The following is a 19,425-nucleotide window of genomic DNA, read 5'->3' as shown; positions in this document are numbered from 1 at the left end:
TTGTACAGAGAACGGATGGCCCCTAATAAAGGCCCCCCGACTCCATACTCCTGGAGCACCCCCCACAGGGCAGCACGAGGGACACACAGGGAGGCTCGTCAAAGTTTATTGTTAAGACAGAGGGAGCTGAATCCAAGAAAGTAATTGGCTATAAAGCTGTAGGATCAGCTGACAGCAGATAAAGGTCTACATTGGAAGGGTTTAGATCAAAGCATACTGCTCAGTTGAAATAACCCAGTCAAACTGCAAACCAGCATTCAAGAGAAAATCTTTGGAAGACTTAGTAATGGCTGTTTACATATGCTCCTTATCTAATCTGACTATGTTGTAAACAAGCCCTTGGGAAAGGATGGGCAAAAAAGTCAATTTTTATCTGCTCAAAGCTGGTTGAAATATTTACCAAAAAAAGTTACAAGTGTAAATGTATCCATTAGTGTCTGCATATTAATGCAAATGTTTTCTATTTTCATCTGTTAGAAGGTACTATATCTGTCTTTTTTCCTATCACAAATCAGTAAATAATAAACAAAGTTTATTTTAGTAGTCTGAGAAAATCTGATTTAATGTAAAAAAAAGCTTGAAGAGTTTATTTGTTTCATTGAGCTGCCGCACCACAGCTTTGGAGCATTACCTGTGACCCCCCATCAGTTGAGAACATTCATTAGAGCTCTCCTTTGGAAACCTTTACCGATGCCCTCACTGTCTGTCTTTTGTACAACATGGGAAGAAATGTTAAATCAATGGTCTTGAAATATCTCTGCCAAAACAAACTCACCTCTGCAAAATATCAGAAATGACCAGCAGAATCTTAATGCAACTGAAAAGGTTTATATATATATATATATATATATATATATATATATATATATATATATATATATATATATACAGCGATACAGCGTTTCAAAGGTAGGTTGGGCAAAAAAAAGAAGTTGCCAGACAGTATTTCTTCTTATGGGTTTCCTTCTGCTTATAATATCATGGATATGTAAAACGAGTTTTTTCTATGCTCTTTCAGCCTTGAGACATCATTTGCACTGTTGCCTAAGATTTCATCCACCTGTGAAAGATCACAGACTCAGGTTTTTGAGTGATTTAGTTACTATCTCTGTTGTGTTCCTTTGATTTTCTCTGCAGTGTATTTAATTTATCTGTCCTGTCTTCATTGTCAAAGAGTACAACAGAATGATGTAACACCCTAAAATCCAAAATCATTGTAATGATAATGAGTAATATATGTACTATCAGTTCCCTCGGTACAAAAATGTATACATCCCTTAAAATGGCAGATATGCAACTGTACACCTCAACTTTCTTTAGAATAGGAACAGATCTATGAATATGTAAATTGCTCCCCACCACTACCTTTAGTTCTTGCTTGCTGTTAAACCTTATCTGCTCAGCCTTATCTCTGCTCCAACAATGTTAACCCATTTTATGCAACATAGATTTAATAGATTTTAGTGTCTTGGTTCCAGTTGCTGTTTTTATCCTCACGTAGTAATATGCTGCACCGATCATTCAGTCTGTTGGTGATCTCTTTCTCTGGCAGACATAATGCTAATTCACAGTGCATTTTGTGAACTGAAACATCCGATGTTTTTCTCATCAGGACCAACGTATCTGAGTAAAGTCTGCAACAGTAGTGTGCAGTGTGGATACTTTTACAGAGTGAACACAGCTGAAAGTATTTTCAGTATCACCCCACTAAACTGTGTTTTCTGAAACATAAAGGCATGTCTGCAGGTTATTCAAGCTGTAATAGAAACTTTTACCAGATAACATGATTGATGAGCATACTCCAACAGATTCCTCTGTCTTGTAGCATGCTGGATTTGAAAATGCTATCACCCTATTAGAAATAGGAATACAGGAAGGAATCTTCTTTCAATCGAATTTACACATCAAGCCTGAAAGTGTGCATGCTAAAGTGAAGCAAAAGCTTGTGTAAACGCCTCAGCACGAGGAACCTTCCATGTTGTCTAAAGTTGTTTTAATAAAGCAATTTAAGATTATGATACATTTTTCTGTTTTTCAGGCTTTGTTCCAAATTATGCATTAAACCTTTGATTTATCCTCAAAGTCTGCAGACAAGAACTCAAAAATTACTTCCTCACACTCATGTGAAAGGATGTTGCCATTTCTCCTAACATATACAACTAATGTCTAGATCAAATACAATTAAATTTCTTTTTCCACAATTCTATATTATAGTTCTATTTATAGTTGGTTGAGATACAGTATGTCTGCATTTTGAACCTTACAAGAAGTCATTGTTCAAAATCACCCTCAGAACTGATCGGTTTATCTGTAATTTGCCAAATTTTCTGTCTGCACTGCACAGTCGGTAAGAGTAATCAGTTTTTTTAGTTCTCACAATTCAGTCAAAATATGAAGCCAATAAACGAAATGTTCCATACCTCCAGTATTTTATTCTGCCCAGCATGCTTCGTTGCAGAGATGTGCACATAAAGTCTGGAAGGACAAAGGAAGCTGTATTTTGAATAAGTTTTACAAAGTGGCAGTGAATAATGCAACAATGAAAAATACATCCTGTCTTTTTCTATGACTTAAAGAGACTCTGCTGAAATCTCCAGAATAACCAAAGTTTGGAGAATAGGATGATTCTGCATTTATTTCCCTTCCTTTGTTTCACTCTGCTGGTCAGGGTAGCTACATGTTTCCATACATTTATTACAAAGATGTTACAGATAACAGTAATGTCCCAGAAAATGTTATTCTATTTAATCTTTTGGGATTCGAAGTAATTGCTCCTTTTCTGTTTCATATGAAAGCAATGAAGTAATTCTGCACAGTTTTGTTTTCCTGTTTGTTAAAGGTATTGTTGAGGATTTTTTTTTAAAGACCCGCCCTCTCCACTTCAAAAAAAGAATGCTAGTGCAAAAGCAATGCACGAACCCCATTTCTCCTTGTGCACACCCTTTTTAAATTGTGCTGTTCTCATAGCTCATACAAGCTTATTGTGTCAATTAACTGACCATTCGGACAGATGATCACTGCTTTTTGCTACGTTGGTCACGCCTGCGCCATCTTTGTTATCAGTCACCTGACAGCGGCCCGCTATGACAGCAAGTGTGCTTTGCAAGGGGAGCTCTCCACACAAAGCATTCTGGGATATATCTGCCTCTTGTGAGGCTTTTCTTCTCTCCTCATACAATTTGTAGACACTTTTTCTCTTACGAACCTCGGCCATTTTCAAAGAACCGCGGTGAGAAAGGCAAGCTTCAATGACTGTCTAAAACCATAGCTCACCACACATATGCCGCTAAAAGTGCGCATGCACAGGAAAACGATAGCTAACAGGATTGGAGCGTAGGATGGCCTTATGTAAAAGTATCACCAGAATGATTGACAATTAGGAGGGCCACTTATTTAGATGATCCAGCTGGAAATAAAAGACCATCGTCTTGAAGAAGGTGTTTGGAAGATTGCTTACAAACTCATGATACACGTTGACCCCACTTATAAGTTCACTCAAACATTTAACAAAGTAAATAATAGACTCAGTTTAGTTGTATCAGTTTCCCAGCAACCCATTTGACAAGGGGCCTTTGTACCTTTATCAACATGAACTTTTAGTCGATTTACCCTTATAGTTGTTTACATTGGTTTAATAGGGAGCTGAGCTAATAGGTCTCATCACCGTAACACATTTGAAAAAAGCAGTGACTGTTTTGAGAGTCCTGTCTGTCTTATTGGCTGTTTTTCTAATTGCAGCACCTAAGTGCACTCAGACTGCCATACTAATGTGAACACAGATCGATGTCACTTTGCTCTGCCCTTTTACCGTTTGGCAGTACATCCAAACAAGCAACAGACAGCTGTTATTCCTACTTCGGAGTTTTACTTGTCAAGTGCAACACTTTTGGTTTTAGTTATAACTATTCAGGCCCTTCATTGAAGTTGAGCTGTTTTAAGACCTATACATTTCCACACCTTGCATTCTTGGCTCAAACATGGGATAATTAAATCCTTTCTCTGTCTTGTTAATTGACAACTGGTGACTGGAAAAAGTGTCTAAGTCTTATTAGATCCAGTGTTTGTCATTCAAGCCAGCATTTTAATAAATATCTACCAAGGGGACATAGTGAGTTGCCAATATTCTTGCCTCTTCTGAATCCCACAGGAAACCCGCAAACAACTACAAAGGGCTTTACCATAGGGGTTTGAAAACAAGTTACATACAGTAGGAGGAAAACAGTAAAATGGTGAAAGAAGCTGGAGATCAAGGAGTCTGAATTGTGATGAGAAAATTATCTTCTGTTCTGTTTAAAGCAACCCCTGTCACCCAGGCACTGTGCAGCCTTGCATGTGTGTGACATCCTGAGTGAATACTCTTAACTCGTATAAGAATATGAATTTGATTGGAAATTGTTTTTCTGACCACACCAGCAACCTCATCCAAACTTGGTTTCAATTTGTCTTTTGTCTTATGTGTTGCATTATTTGAAATTTGTTTAGCTGTCAATGAAATCTCCCTCTCACTGCCCCAAAATAAGATTTTTTTTCCCCCTGAATATTTGTGTCTGGTTTTCCTGTAAGTCACTCCTGTTTCCCATCTACTCTTAGTCTTTTACAAATAAAGGAGCATAATGTTCAATAACCAGTTTTAAATTGTTCATCTTTCTATTTTTTGTTTAATGTTGCTCCTTATTTTCTCAGTCTCTTAAGCCTTGAAATTTGTACCTTAAAGGGTATGTTTTTCCAATTAAAATAAGATGTCTTCTTGCTTCTGGTGAGTATATAATTTATTAAATAAATTAGACCGTTATTTGTTACTTTTAGTGTCCCTTTTCTTCTCCTGGAGTCATGCCATCTTTGCCCAGCTCCACCTTCATCACATGTCTGGCTATGCCTTCTAAGCCCAAGCGCGTGGTAAATGGCCTATGAAATTAATAGCATTAATAGTGATCACATGTGTCCCTCTCCTTCCCTAAATAATTGAGGTCTTTGCAACAGTTTTTGCATGAGTTGGCAACTTGATGCGAATGATTTTCAATTATACCCCACAGATGCCAGCTGTGAGCTAGAATGAGCTTTCATGGATCCCATATAGGTGAATGGCTGAACATGTTAAGGACCTCAGTGTTTCAGGCACCATCAACACTATACACATGGAAGATTCATCTGACAGGAGAGTGAATTAATCATCTGTCTTTCTTTTCTCATTGTCTTTATCTTCCTGCAGTCCCCATAGATTCCACCGCAGGCATTAAGATGCTGTACGTGTTTGTTGACATCCAGATGGACAATGCACACTTCCTGGACACAGTGAAGTTCAACTTCAAGCCCGGACAATCTCTGGCACTTGTCAGTACTATCCAGTTTGTGGCAGCATTGCAGGTGATCACCCAATCATTTTGTTCCAATTTCGTCTACATTGCTTCACTAAACCATTTAATGCTTTTTGATTTTCTGTCATGCTAAGACCAAAAACTCAATTGCATTTTATCAGGAATTTATCTGAGAGACAATCAGCCATTCAGTGTTTAAATGTTGGCTAAACCATGTGTTGTTCAAATCATATGATCAAGTTCATTAGCAGCACTTAATACAACTTGATTGCATGCTGAGGAGCCAGTTCAAGCATCTCTAGTACTATTATAGAAAGACTTGGGATTACGCCATCCTCGTGGTGAATCATGGTGTTGGCCATATCATGGTTCTGTTTTTCTTTAGGGTTGGGAAGGAAGATGTTTGAAATGATTGGAAGATGAGCTTCATCTTCCTTTAAGACGACAAAACTAAAAATCTGATCTGAAATAGTTTAGATTAAAGTATATTTAAGTGAAAAGTAGAATGATTGTATAACTCAATCTAAAATAGAATATGTGGAGGTACTTTGTGATTTATGTTCACAAATACCTTCCATTAAGTCTGACTAAGCTTGACTTTTATTCCAAAAAGACTGAAAAAGTTCTAGATGGCATTATTTGGAAATATGCAAAACACTTGTCATTTTTTTGCACCGTCCGGTGGTTCTAAGTGCTGCTTGAATATGAATACACTTCACTTTTGCATTTTCTGTTTTGAAAATAAATGTTATGTTCTTTTATTTTTTATTCACAGTATTGCACTACTTAGTTTTGGTCTATCACCTAAGATCACTGATGTTATGTGATAGACAAAGTTTGTTGTCATAGCGTGTCAAAATTGCCAAAAAAAAGTGATATGAACAATTTTTGAAGGCACAAAATCCTGTTGTTCTCTTTATTTACTTTTCACTTCTGAGTTGATTCTTTTCTATTTGTTTGTGCTGCAGAAGTATAGACATGCATTCATTCCAACCCTTGCACAGTGTGTTTTTGTGCTTCCTATTTTTTTATGAACCCTCCTCTCAGCTCAATTCAAGTGTGGGTTTGTCAAATCTGGCAGCAGTTATTTTTGCTTTGAAAGGCGAAATGACCTCGGAAAGCCTCTCAGTTCAGCATCATGCTCAGGACTGCTCTTTACATAAGCAGTGGCAGCAGTTATAGTATTAAGCTTTAACATCTCTCTCTCTGGCTTGCTGCCTCGCTGTTCTATAATGTGCTCTGCTGCTTTCATGAGCTGAGTTTTTTTCACCACGCTGTGGGCTTTTACTAATGTAAAGCACACTATTTTTAAATCGTGCCCTGCGCTAATGGGTGATACTTAATTGTGCAGCTTTCCATTGCATGCATGTCTGCATATATGTCTGTGTGTTTTATCTTATAAGTCGGTATGGTTTTCTACAAATGAGTAGCAACACATCATCCTTCCATTAACTTTTCAAATGTAGACATCTTGTGTTATGTACTTTGTGCAATGGACTAGTAAAGACTATATTTGTTTTACTTAAGTTCTGATCTACCTGGGCTAGTAAGGCTTAATTTCTATGATGTCCAGTACTTTATATCCCACTTAGTAAATATAAGTATTACATTTATTTTCTGTAAGCCAAAAGCTAAAAAGTATTAGTTGTTTTATTTTATTAATTTTTTAGAACTTTTTATTTACATTTTTCACAGAACAATACTAAAAGAACTTTATCTGACAAGTGAAAACGATAAAAATAATGATAATAATAAAAATATTCTTTACATATGTCCTGCTGTGCATAATATGAATGTTCTTTACATCTCAGCAAACCCTGTACAATTGTTACAATGACCCACACAAGTTAAAGCAGGTTTCGATATTAATACAATTTTTTTTCTTTCCTCTTCATGCTTTATGAACCCTGTAAATTATAGTTATTATTTAACCATGTGCCATCACTGATTAAAAAGGTGAGTTTTCAGCTGTAATGAAGCAGTCATTTTTTCCATCACATCAATCTGTATAAGTCTCTGTTTCCATTCAGTCACAGTTGGTGATTTTACCTGATGATTCTTTTTTTGTTTGGTAATGAGTAGTAATACTCGTAGGATATATATCTTTGGTCAGTATTGAAAAAATCAAAAATCACTGATATAACATCTAGTAAGTAAAACTGAGGGACTTCGCATTTTACAATTTTCTCCATCTCTCCTTTAATGTTTTTCCAATATGCAAGGATTGCCGGACCATCCCAAAATATGTTTATGGTTGCCTATTTTACCATATTGTCTCCAGCATAAAGCTGCAGATGGATCTTTCACAAAATTGAAACTAACCAGAGGAGTATGAAAATAGCCTGTTTTAAGTGTCTAAACAAATTCCTTTGACTGTTGACTATTAATTCCCTTTTGGCACCTAGAATGGAGTTTGTCCCATAACTCATCTTCTATTACTGTATTGGCTTCTAAGTCCCACTTTTCCTGGATATTGTCAGTATTTTCTACTATGTTTGTTGACAGTCTTATATTGATGAGAAACATGTTTACCAACAGGGAGGTGTTTTTCTGAGTTTATGATAAATTATTGTTCTATGCCATTTGGGATTTTGCCAATTGTTTCTTTTTCCTTATGGTTTGTAATGTAGTGCCTAATTTGCCAATATCTATAAAAATCACTTGAGGGAAGATCAAAATGTTCCTGAAGTTGTGTGAAAGACTTTAAGTGTGTTTCTTCAAAGAGTTGATTAAAAATAATGAGGCCTTTAGCTGTTTTTCTCTAAAACCATAGTTAGATATTGATGGTTGAAAGGTTACATTACCCACTATAGACATAGCTTGAGAAATTCTTCCAACATCCTCAAGTTTTTTTTTTTTTACTTCTGCTCAAACGTTTATTGTGTATTTTATCCATTCATTTTCAATCTTTAATTTTCAACGTTTTAGATCCATATAGGGTAGAGCAGAAATATCAGTTGTTTTTAGCTGCATGGAGCTCAATTGTTTTAACAGTAAGCATTGCTTAAAATTAGAATTTTAGTTTTTGACTTTAATAGTTTTACCAGGTCCCAAAAGTATGATTCAGATCTCGGTCATTCCTTTGTAAGCTGGCTACCAGTACTCTGCCCAGTCTGTCTCTAAACTTAAAACTTTTTGTGTATCCTACAAAACAACTCATTTTTTACTGTCTACTTATCATCAAAGGTAATCATAATTTCAATCAAAGCTGAATATGAGAAAAATACCATACATAGCAAAAGTGGCCAACATCAAATTAGTCTGATTAGAATTGTGTTTGAACAGTGAACCACAATGGGGCGCACAGCATGATCTGCAGCTCTGTTTTCCCGGTATGGATAGAAGAGATTTTGTTATGACACAGCTAAATTAAAATACAACTAAAAGAAAGATGCTTAGTCAAGTTATTGCATAAGTCCTGATGTTCAGTAATGGGGAAAAAAGGTTTTCTCTTTCTTCACATAAGTGTACCAATAAAAAGTCTCTGACAGCCTATACTGCTTTACTTTATCTGAAGTCAGAGCTCAGATCTGGGAATGACATCGAGATAGGCAAGTTCTCATTGCAGTGCTATATTCTAATCAGTGTGGGATAAACATTTAGCAATACAGGCTAATTCCATCTGTATATCCAGATTCTCTGAGTCATAGATTAAGGAACATAAAAATACAGATTTTACAGTATAACATGCACCTCTGATTTAATGTGATTTAAGTGTAAATGACCCATTTATATGGCTTCCATGCATTTTTAATATTGAACTCACTGACTACTATCTGTCCTAGTTGGAATTAACTTTGTTGGGGATTCTACTTGATTATTGCAACATAAAACTTAGACATTTATGCTTTAAAGTATAAAACAAGCAGCATTACTGATGCTGTGTTCTAATCTGCTCTCAAAAAGTTATTGTACTACTCTGTGTAAAAAACAGTGTTTTCGCCATTTGAGATTTCCTACAAAATAATTTTAGAGTCATAGATTGAGACAGGATGTTGGAATTAGCCACTTAGGGTTTATTTTTGGTCCATAGATTTGTCAATTAATCCAGCTAATACCTTTTTATAAAGCCATTTTTCTACTACATTATAGATTCAGTGAGAAATAGTAATGGTTAAAATTATATCTCTTTAGTAAAACATCAAAAATTCTTTAAATATCATAAAGCTGACTATTTACTACCTTATACTACCTGTAAAAGAAAAAAGGAATGTAAGAAATTTGTTTATCTGATTGATTTAAAATGTAAGAGTTAAGTGAAAAAAAATGTTTTTGTTTTCCTTTTTTTTTGTCTTTTTTTGTCACTTTCATTTTTTTTTTTTTTTTCGATGCCTAACTTTACTTAAAAACAACATTCTATCTACCTAATTTGATTTGAATATGTTATCAAAACATAGAAGTTAAAAGCTTGTACCTGTCGGTTTACTCTTAAAAAACTTTAAATAATTTTTCCTTTCTTCATGTTGCAGGCTGTGAGTTCAGCCCTGAGGCCAGAGTATGATGTGCTTGTGCCCCAGTGTCGGCCTCTGTCACCAGGAGAAATTTTAGGCTGCACCTCTCCTCGCTTGGACCGCCATACCGATGCCATAATGTAAGAAATGTCTTTCCTCCTGCCTTCCTCTTGCCACTTCCATGCCCACTCATGTGATTAAAGTCATAATCTGTGTGACAATACTCCAGTCACATGAAATATAGTTGGCAGAGATAACTAGATTTTCCTATGCTGTATGCAACCACCGAAGCCACATGCTGATCCAGAGGAGACTAAAAATACCTTCTCACTGTAACAATCTCACAATAGGAATAGGAAATAGTTTGACAGTTTTAGATTTTTAAAGAAAATGCGATATATCCCCATCTGCGGCAAAATTTCAATGTTTTAAAAACTTTTTTTAAGCGCATCACCTACTGTGACATGCATGGTAAGAAGTGATCAACTATGCAACACATCATTTTATTTACAAATTTGTTGCAGCTCAATTTATTGCCTTTTTTAACTGAGCAAAAAAAAAAACACAACCTCCATTCAGTCTTTGTAAAAATCCTAAAAGACTGGCTATTTAATATATTTACATAGTTCCGTGCTGTTTAAACATTTCAAAGTGTTGGTAGGAAAAAAAAAAAGAGGAGATTTGCAAAGGTATCAAGGCCGAGCAGCACACAGTGTGCCTGCAGCTGCTTTGTGTCGATACACGTCATGCTAGTCTGTGTTAGACGAGCCCTGTTCTTTGTTGCACACAGCGAGATAATGTAATTCCCCTGATTTAATTATGCATAGGTGAAAATTCTTGTTCTGTTTTATCTGTATACTTTTAGCTTCAGTCATTTGATGTTAGACCATGTGATTCAAACCCTCCAGTGCTTGAAGATTAAAATAAAAATGCATGGGAAAGCTTTGCTAAACGCAAAAGAGGAGACAAAAGCTATGCAAGAGTTACAGTGTGTTTCACATGCTAATTTAATATATGTTGTCCTTCATGTACTACGTTTGAAGTGGACTGTTTTTAGGAACCAGCTGTCCTTAAGATGATATATTTCTCTTATCTCTTGTATATGTTTCTATGAGTACATAAAAAGTATGTAAAAAGTGGATACATAACTATATACACACTAACACTTAGAGTAACCTATTAACCTTAGAGTCAGGTTTTAGGTGTTTGAAAGGAAGGAGCGCACATATGCACAGGGAGAACGTGCACAGGTCAGGATTTGAACCTGCTTTCTGGATATCTATTCCTGCAGCCCTCCATTGCAAAGAGGGTCTGTATAGTTTTCATTTGGAGTAACTCTAAAAGCCTAAAGACACGTTACTTTGAGTAAACCGACTTAAATATGTTCAAACTGTTTGAGTTTGGTGTCAGTCATTGTCCTTTGAACTACAACTACAGTTGTGCCAGCTGTCAGTAAAATAAATTAATAGTAATAATAAATACAAAAAATTAATATAAAAAGAAAGCATGCGTGATGGGGCTAAACTAAACTAAAATGTTGTTGAGCAACACTTTGGGAATCACTGAAATCAGCTGTTTTCTGTAATGTTCAGTCATGATCAAGGTACTTTAATTTTTCCGGGACTTTGTTTGTTAGAAGTTTTTTTTTTTTTTTTTTTTTTTTTTTTTTTTTTTTTATAAAAATTAGAATATTTTTATTTATTCTTATTTTTTCAGTTTTGTGTTATTTGAAATATTGGAGTGAATTTATCATTTTCTTTAATGGGAGGATTTGTAAACTTTCAAGCACAACTATTCATTACTGTTACAACATTTATTTATTTACAATTTCAAACCACTTATAAGACTTGTTTTTTCTTGCCCTTTCTACAATTCTTTATTATTCATTACAGCAGAGGCACCTCTAAAATATGTAAGACAGTTGGTCCTGAGAACGATAATTTAAGACCCCTTAATTACGGCTTTTCCCTGCTGTGGGTAAGAATAAACAGATTGGTTTAGCTTTAAATGGCTTTTAAATCTTTGCATTATGTTATTGGTTTATAGGTCTCCAAGCTGCTGCTTTGAGACAGCATTCCTCCATTCTGGATAAATCCAAAAATAACTTTATAGATTCAAATTTGTTATACAGACCTTGTTCATGGACGCATAAGTTTAGCTTTTCTACGGTGCAGTGGCAATCTCCTCTGTAATTTTAAGCTGTTTTCTGTGCTGTTTTGCTTGATATATGCATCTCTAGAATGTTTAGATGGAAATGAATATAAATATAGCAAGTTACAGGCCTGAATAAAGCTCATAAGCAAAAGTGGTAAATCTGATGATATATGCCCGTTAAAGTAATGAATAACATACTGGTATTATAAAGCCCCCCTAACAGAGACTACAGCGCTTACTGTGATGTAGCACCAAATGAAAGAGTGTTTTGTTATGCTTTTGCAGGAACATTAAAAGCTTAATTACAGAGTAACTGTTTCCTTCAATGATCAGGTTCCCTTTTTTCTTTAATAAACTATCAAGTTAATATTATGACAAATAAGTTACTTTCTTTCACAAAAGTAACAGAGTTCAATTAAGTTAGCTGTGACACACCTTATAAACAGTACACAGTTTAACAACATTTTATTTAAAACTTGAATTTGCTTGAAATGTCTTTACTTTTACAGCAAAGCTGTCACACTCACTAAGATGTAAATGCACATACAAGTCATTAAAGGGCTGGAAAAATTGGCAGCTGAAAATCGGTTTGAAAAGAGCTCTGACAAAGGATCAGTGGACCATTTCTATCTTCTGAATGTGCTCCTGCTATTTTCTGTAAAAGGACAATATGTGGATGTGGATATGATGATAAGGCCAAGGCTCAGAGAGCACAACCAGAATCGGACAACACAGCTGAAGGATTTGCAGAATTTCTATGTGGGTCTTGAATGTTCAAAGGAATAACAAGCAATTCAGCAAAGGCTGTGCCTGGTTTCATTGTGTTTCATTGTTAAGTATTATTCCACAGTTGCATACAAGGACAGCAGTGCATTTTTTCCACATAAGCACACTCTACAAATGGTCTAATCTCATTATGTTTTGAAATTACAATCTCCATTCAGTTCTTAAACCTGTTCTTAAACAGAAACCAATTAGTGCGATGATTTGCAAGCCTTAAGTCAGAACAGGTACAGACTTAAACCATCCACTCATATAAGCAGCAGGGATGTGCAGGACTGCCCATTTTCACATTGTTAATGAAGTTATCAACATTTATGACTTGTTCTCTCACAAACTTTGTGTGCGTGGAAATATATTGCAGGTTAGCATTTGTGTGCACACAGTTATGTATAAATATAAATGCACCTTTTTTTCAATTCCTGTGCTGAAATATGAATATAATATTTCTATTTAGTTATCTTGGAGATGGACGATTTCATTTGGAGTCGATTATGATCGCAAACCCAGACATCCCTGCCTACAGGTAATATGAAGCAACATGTTGCAGAAATATGACTCATTGGTGTTCACACGCCTCACACCTTGAATAACACTACATTAAAGCATCTGATTCATCCTACATCTAATTCACAACACATATTTCAGACCAACTACTTTAATGTATTTTATGAATATTTTGTGTGATGGATGAAGTCAAAGTTTCATGTGTTATTTTGAGGTGGAAGTAAGAGTTTAATGATTTGTATTATTTTATTAAAAAGGTCTAAAAAGTATGCATTTATTTAACTCACATGCATCCTTTATAAAAACCCTAATTTCTTGGTAATAACAGCAGCAGGTTTTGGGTTCTACAATTTTCCTGCTAGAAGGTAAACCTCCTTTCCAGTATTTTTGCAGCACCTTTCTGGTTTTCTTCTGGGGTTGCCCTATATATAGCCCTGTCTAACCAGCTCTCCTTTTCTGTGAAAGAAAAACATCCCCAACACATGATATTGCCATGAACATACTGTATTTCACTGTGAGGATGATGTGTTCATAGTTTTTCATCCCCATAGTATGTATATAGTATGTAGCTCCAAAAAATAAATTTGTCATACCACTACAGAAACATCTTTCTTCCACATGTGCTGTATGTAAATGGTACTTTTGGACAACTTTGATCAAAATTTATTTTTCATTTTGTTTTCAAAACGTTTTTTTTTTTCTTTACCTTCTGCCCTTCCTTATAGGTCATAATTGTGGAGAGCATGAGTAATGCCCATCATCTGACCTGTGATCTGTGCAACTCTCCAAATAACTTTGGCCTCTCGGCTACCTCTCAGATTAATGCTCTTCGACCTGTTTATTTAGGTATACATGGTGTTGTGCTTTACTTTTAAATCTTTTAGAGAAAGGATTGAACAGTGCTCTATGAAATCTCCAAAGCTTGGGATATTGTTTTATATTTTATCTCTGCTGTAAATTATCTAAGACTTTATCCACGTCTTGTATGCCATTGTTCTAACAAACCTCTGAACCAGAACCATATTTATGCTTAGATTAAATTACAGTACACACAGATTGTTTGACTAATTAGACGGATTATATCCATTGGCAGTTTAGCAGTATCATAGTTAAAGGAGCTAAAATAAAAGTATGTGAAGCTCTTAAATTTGCATTTCTGAAAAAAATGTAGCAAAAGAATAAACCATCATCTAGACAATTTTGATGTTCAAGTTTAGTTTGGGCTTAATATTTAAATACATTCTAAGTCAACAAATCATCACCCTTGTTTGCCATAAAAAATGATTTGAAATGTATGCACTGCAGCACAGATCACAGGTCTCCCACATAAACAAGATTCTAATCTCAAGTGTGGCAGAGAAAATGAGATTAAAGGCTTAGAAATACCCCCATTTCCCTAAGATACTCTAGGTCCTGTCATACTTGATGGCTTTTCATGATTACATTTCTTGTCTCTTTGGGGATTCTGGTTCTCAAAGATAGATACCTGAAGAACAGCTGGTAAAGAGTGATATACCCTGTTTGTGTCTGTGTAACTGTCTTAAAACATCTGTCTGCCATATCAATTTTCTCTGTGCTTGTCCATAGATATGACCCCTACAGTAAGGTGTTCTCCCGGGAGTACTATGATCACAAGGCCATGCGTTCTCTGAGACTGCAGGCTATTGACAAGGCTCGACTGGCCCAGAGATGGGGTCTGATCTTGGGTACACTGGGCAGACAAGGTAGTCCCAAAGTCCTGGAGGTGAGTTTGCATCCTTAATTCAGCAGTCTGCTTGTTAAAGAAAATCTCACTCTGCCCAGTATTACAGGTCATTGCACAAGAGGCCTCGGGACGAATGTTTTGGTGGCATCTAGTAATGTTTGGACAGGCAGTGTTCTGCCGGGCAGGTTTTTACTTTTTGGATGATGCAGATCCAAATCTTTTGAAATTATCATTCTTGACCTTTTTTGAGATACTTTTAGATTTATCAATCTAAGCAGCATATATTTTGTACAAAAAATATAAAGAGTTTTCTAGTCTGCCATATTATACTGCATATCTTTGTGCGTTACATATAAGTTTGGTATAACTTAAATGCTAGATGTAAAAGATTTGAATCCAAATCCCAAATCTTTTTTCAACAGTACCTATTCTGAAGCTTTTACTGTGACACTTCTAAAATCCAGATTTGAAACATTTTGTCACCATTGATGTAAGATCTCTGCAGGAGACCAGGCAGATAATTATCTTCTTAGAGGAAAAATGATTCAAAAGGCAGATTTAAATAAAAACTCTCCAGCTCTCCAGTAGTAACCTGTTGAGATTAAGAGGTGTGGTGTCAGATAACCTCGCAAGTAAAAGTACAGAACTAACTCCGATAAGAGCCCAGTCATAGAAATGTCTATAATCCTCCCAGGGAGGTTGATATCAGCAGTACTGTTTCCTTCATCTCACTTAAAGTCTATTTGTTGGATTTTCTCAATCTGTCCAGTTGCCGTTTGCTCCCATTGCACCTCAGCCAACTGCCTACATGTCTAAAGACAGACCTAGCAGGCAGGTGGTGTTGCTAAATTTGAAAAAATAGATTCATTTATTGATACATCCATGTTGTTTTAAAGGTTGTATCTAAGAGGTTTCATTTAAATGCTCTTAAAAGCAAACAATGAACGTACCTTTATCTTTATACACTTCCAAGAAAAAATGTTTATTTTTTTGTTTGTACTTTGAGAAAAGGCATTCTCAGAGGATTTTTTTTTTTTTTCTTTAGAGGACAAATTGAGGGTTGACGTTCTAAGCTGTCTTAGATGAGCTAGCATCTTCTATTGGTAATCAGCACAATTATATTAACAATAATTTAAACCATTTCCTTGAGTGGGATTTTTCTTTTTTTTTTTTTTTCTTTTGGAGTTCATCCTTTCAAATAATACATCTAAAGTCCAGACTGGACTTATCACTTCTAGATCTTAACAGTTTATTTTGCTTATGCATTATAAAGTGACAATTATATGTACCGTAGGTATATTCATAAGTACCTTCTTGTTGATTTTGCATTATGACCATTTCTTTAAATGTTGAGTGGCCTTATGAGGAGTTATTTTGGATCTCTGGGCCAAAACAAAACTTTCAAACCAGAAATGTAATCTGATATCATCTTCTAACAGGACTTTAATTGCATTAGTTTTTAAAAATCAAAGCTTCTGTTCACAAAGTGGCTTCAGAAGAGACAGTTTGATAATAGATCTGCTTAAGCAGTATTCTTTCTTGGGAGTAATTCATTTACAGAAAGCCCTAAAGTATTGTTTGCTAAAGTTTATTCAGTGTGCTTTAATTTGTTATGAATCATTTTATATTGTGAGCCAATTACAAAAGTGTGGTGGGGTTTGAATGGGTTGGTGAGTTAATTTTGAGGATATAGAGCTGTGAAGCAACAGATATATGTATCACTTCTCTCATAACATTATTTGATGGTGAATAATCAACTTTAAACGTTTATTTACTTTTCTGTCTGACACAGAACCTTCAGCTGTTTGAGGAGAAAGGACACAATGGAGTTTATTAAACCTTGTCACTAACAGCTTCCAAACCAATAAGTAAATATTTGTTCATAACTGTTTTGTTCATATTGGACACCAGCATTTTGAAAAGCTCAGTACATCAGTGCCAAAAAAAAAAGAGCATTTCGGGTTGATTTGCCCATCAGGACAGGATTTATCTTATTTAAGACAATTGGGGTAATTTCCATTTAACATAAATCTACATTTGGAAAATATTTAAAAGTTCCGTAATTTTACAACAGATTAAAAAACTCAAGCTTTCAGGAAATGTTCAGTAACTGGTAAACAGCAGGAAAGTGCTTATAAAACTCGCATTGGAAAAGAGATTTCTATAATTCACAAACCTAACTGGCTGGGGAGTATCTGGTCAAGCTTAATTTTACCAACAAAATACATACACCTTTAAGAATGTGTATGACCTTATCAAAGTACTCATGTTCTTTGAAACCTTTTTCACCACCACCATTTTTTACTTTATTAAGATTTTATATGATAGAATGATAAAAAGCAATTCATGGTAGTGAAGTTGAGGGAACATGATGCTTGGTCTTCAAATAGTTTTGCAATGAAAAAAAAAATCTATTTAATGGTAAAATCCTTGTAATAGTATCTACCACATGTAGACATATGTTTTACACAATGAGCCAATTGGGTCATTTTTATATATAAAAAAAAAGACCTATAGCCAGAGGTGGATATTCCAGGCCCAGAGAGTAAAAATTCTGCCTTGTTTTCCTTCCTCCTGTTCACTTAAGCAGGTGATTAGTCTGCATTGTGGAACTTGACACAGGAAAAACATGAAAAAGAGTCATGCACTAAGGGCAATTTGGAAAGACTGAATAACCTCACAGTCATGCTTTGGACTACTTAGGGGACATGCAAACACCAAGTAGAAAGACCATGGGCTGAGATCTGAACCAAGACCCGTATTGCTGCAAGACAAGGATAGTACCTGCAGCGCAACCTTGCTGCCCAGAAAATATATATTCTTAATCGCATTCCACTTTTTTGTGAACAGCCAACTTCTGATCGCAACAACATAATTGTTACATGTTTATTTATGTGAAATTGACATATTATTGTCTAAATTAATCCATACTGGAGGACAGGTTAGCACACTCAGAAGTGCTTCAAAGTGTTACCAACCTGAACATAATTTTCTGAATGATTTCTGTGGGAGTCTGCCCTGTGGTGGGGCTTAGAGATGCGTCTAACTGTATTCCAGTTTAAGCCCACAACTCAAAAGAAAGGTTTGTTTGGATTTTTTCATTATTACTTTAATCCCACTCAGTTGTGTTTATTTTATTATATTTTTTTTTCTGTAGCATTTAGAGTCAAGGCTTCAGAGTCTGGGCAAGTCCTTCACTCGGGTGCTGCTTTCTGAAATCTTTCCCAGCAAGCTGGACCTGATTCCAGACGTAGATGCGTAAGTATTAAGATCAACAAATAAACACCTGTTCACATGATGTATCTGTTAAACATTACTACTCATCTTTTCAGGTCTACCCTGATTAAGCCTTCTTACATGTAATAATATAAATTTAATAATGAAAGTTAAAATCAGCAGTAGCTGATGTTTTATTAAAAACAAAACTGTCAGCATACATCCTGGACTGTAGCGGTGCGATGGATCAAAAAACTCAGTTCAGATTGTATCATGGTTTTGAGTCATGGATCAGATTATTTTTGGGATCTGCAGAAGAAAAAAAAACTTTGCTCTCCATTTATTTTGTTGAGCACTTATTTAATCCTTTTTGCAAATTTAAAAAACTCAAAGCTCAGAAAGTACCCTCTTCAAATCCCTTTAAACAGGTCATTGTATAAAAGAAAAAAGAAAATGCATTGTGCATTATGACACGTTCTTACTTTGTGCAAGGACACTGACAACTAAAAGTGCATTTTAGGTTGTGTTTGATATCTTCTTCTTTTAAACATGACTGAAGACTGAATTCAAAACTACCCTAGAAGGAAAGTAAAAAAAACAAATCAGCTCTGAACTTATAATTCCAACGATTTAAAAAAAGATAAGAAGCATGTATACTGTCTTGGTAAAGGCATGTACCTCTTTGCAGTCACTATGTCCCCTGCAATGGAAGACACTCTCTCCAGTGACTGAAGTACCTGGCAGAGCCAGATAGCATCTTTCCATCATGGCAATGTGAGGTTACATTTAGCGTGTTTAAAGCCTTGTTTTGCACAACGAAGTATGGTCTTATGTCTGCAGCTATAAGAACTCCGGTAGCATTTGTTATATCTTTAGCCTGGTCTGATTTTGCCGCTAAAGGCTGTTTAAATGTCGCAGTGAGAAGTGGTTGTTGAGCAGCTCCCGTCTTGGATCCTGTCATGGGCGCAGATATGCCCAGATGATACCGCTTCAAACGAGTTGCCATGCTAGATGTATTTCCACTCTCATATGACTTTCTCGTGCCACAATGCCTTCATACCGCCTTTGTTTTATCCACCACCCTTCCTCCAGCATCATTGTATTTGACAAGGAAGCCAAAATACTACTCTGATATATGTGACCTAAAGTATGCAGGTTGTTTTTCAAGCTCCTCTCCTTCTCTGCCAGCCATGATTACTGTTCTGTTTTACTAGATTGGATTGAATAGGTTTTCTTTCTTTCTTTCTTTCTTTCTTTCTTTCTTTCTTTCTTTCTTTCTTTCTTTCTTTCTTTCTTT

General features: G+C 35.5%; 1 protein-coding gene across 1 annotated transcript in view; it reads left to right on the top strand.

Annotated features, from left to right (window-relative positions):
* The window catches only part of dph1 (diphthamide biosynthesis 1), an 87,759-nt gene that overhangs the window by 48,186 nt on the left and 20,148 nt on the right, over positions 1 to 19,425 (top strand). Inside the window, exons 5-9 of the mRNA XM_015382903.1 lie at positions 5,210 to 5,364; positions 9,785 to 9,906; positions 13,158 to 13,226; positions 14,795 to 14,951; positions 18,070 to 18,170. Of these exons, the coding sequence (XP_015238389.1) occupies positions 5,210 to 5,364; positions 9,785 to 9,906; positions 13,158 to 13,226; positions 14,795 to 14,951; positions 18,070 to 18,170 (604 nt within the window). The remainder of the gene's footprint in view (positions 1 to 5,209; positions 5,365 to 9,784; positions 9,907 to 13,157; positions 13,227 to 14,794; positions 14,952 to 18,069; positions 18,171 to 19,425) is intronic.

Source organism: Cyprinodon variegatus, unplaced genomic scaffold, assembly GCF_000732505.1.
Source record: "Cyprinodon variegatus isolate N-32 unplaced genomic scaffold, C_variegatus-1.0 Scaffold14, whole genome shotgun sequence".
NCBI lineage: Eukaryota > Metazoa > Chordata > Actinopteri > Cyprinodontiformes > Cyprinodontidae > Cyprinodon > Cyprinodon variegatus.
The sequence above is the reverse complement of the archived record's forward strand: the minus strand, read 5'-3'. Positions and strand labels throughout refer to the sequence as shown.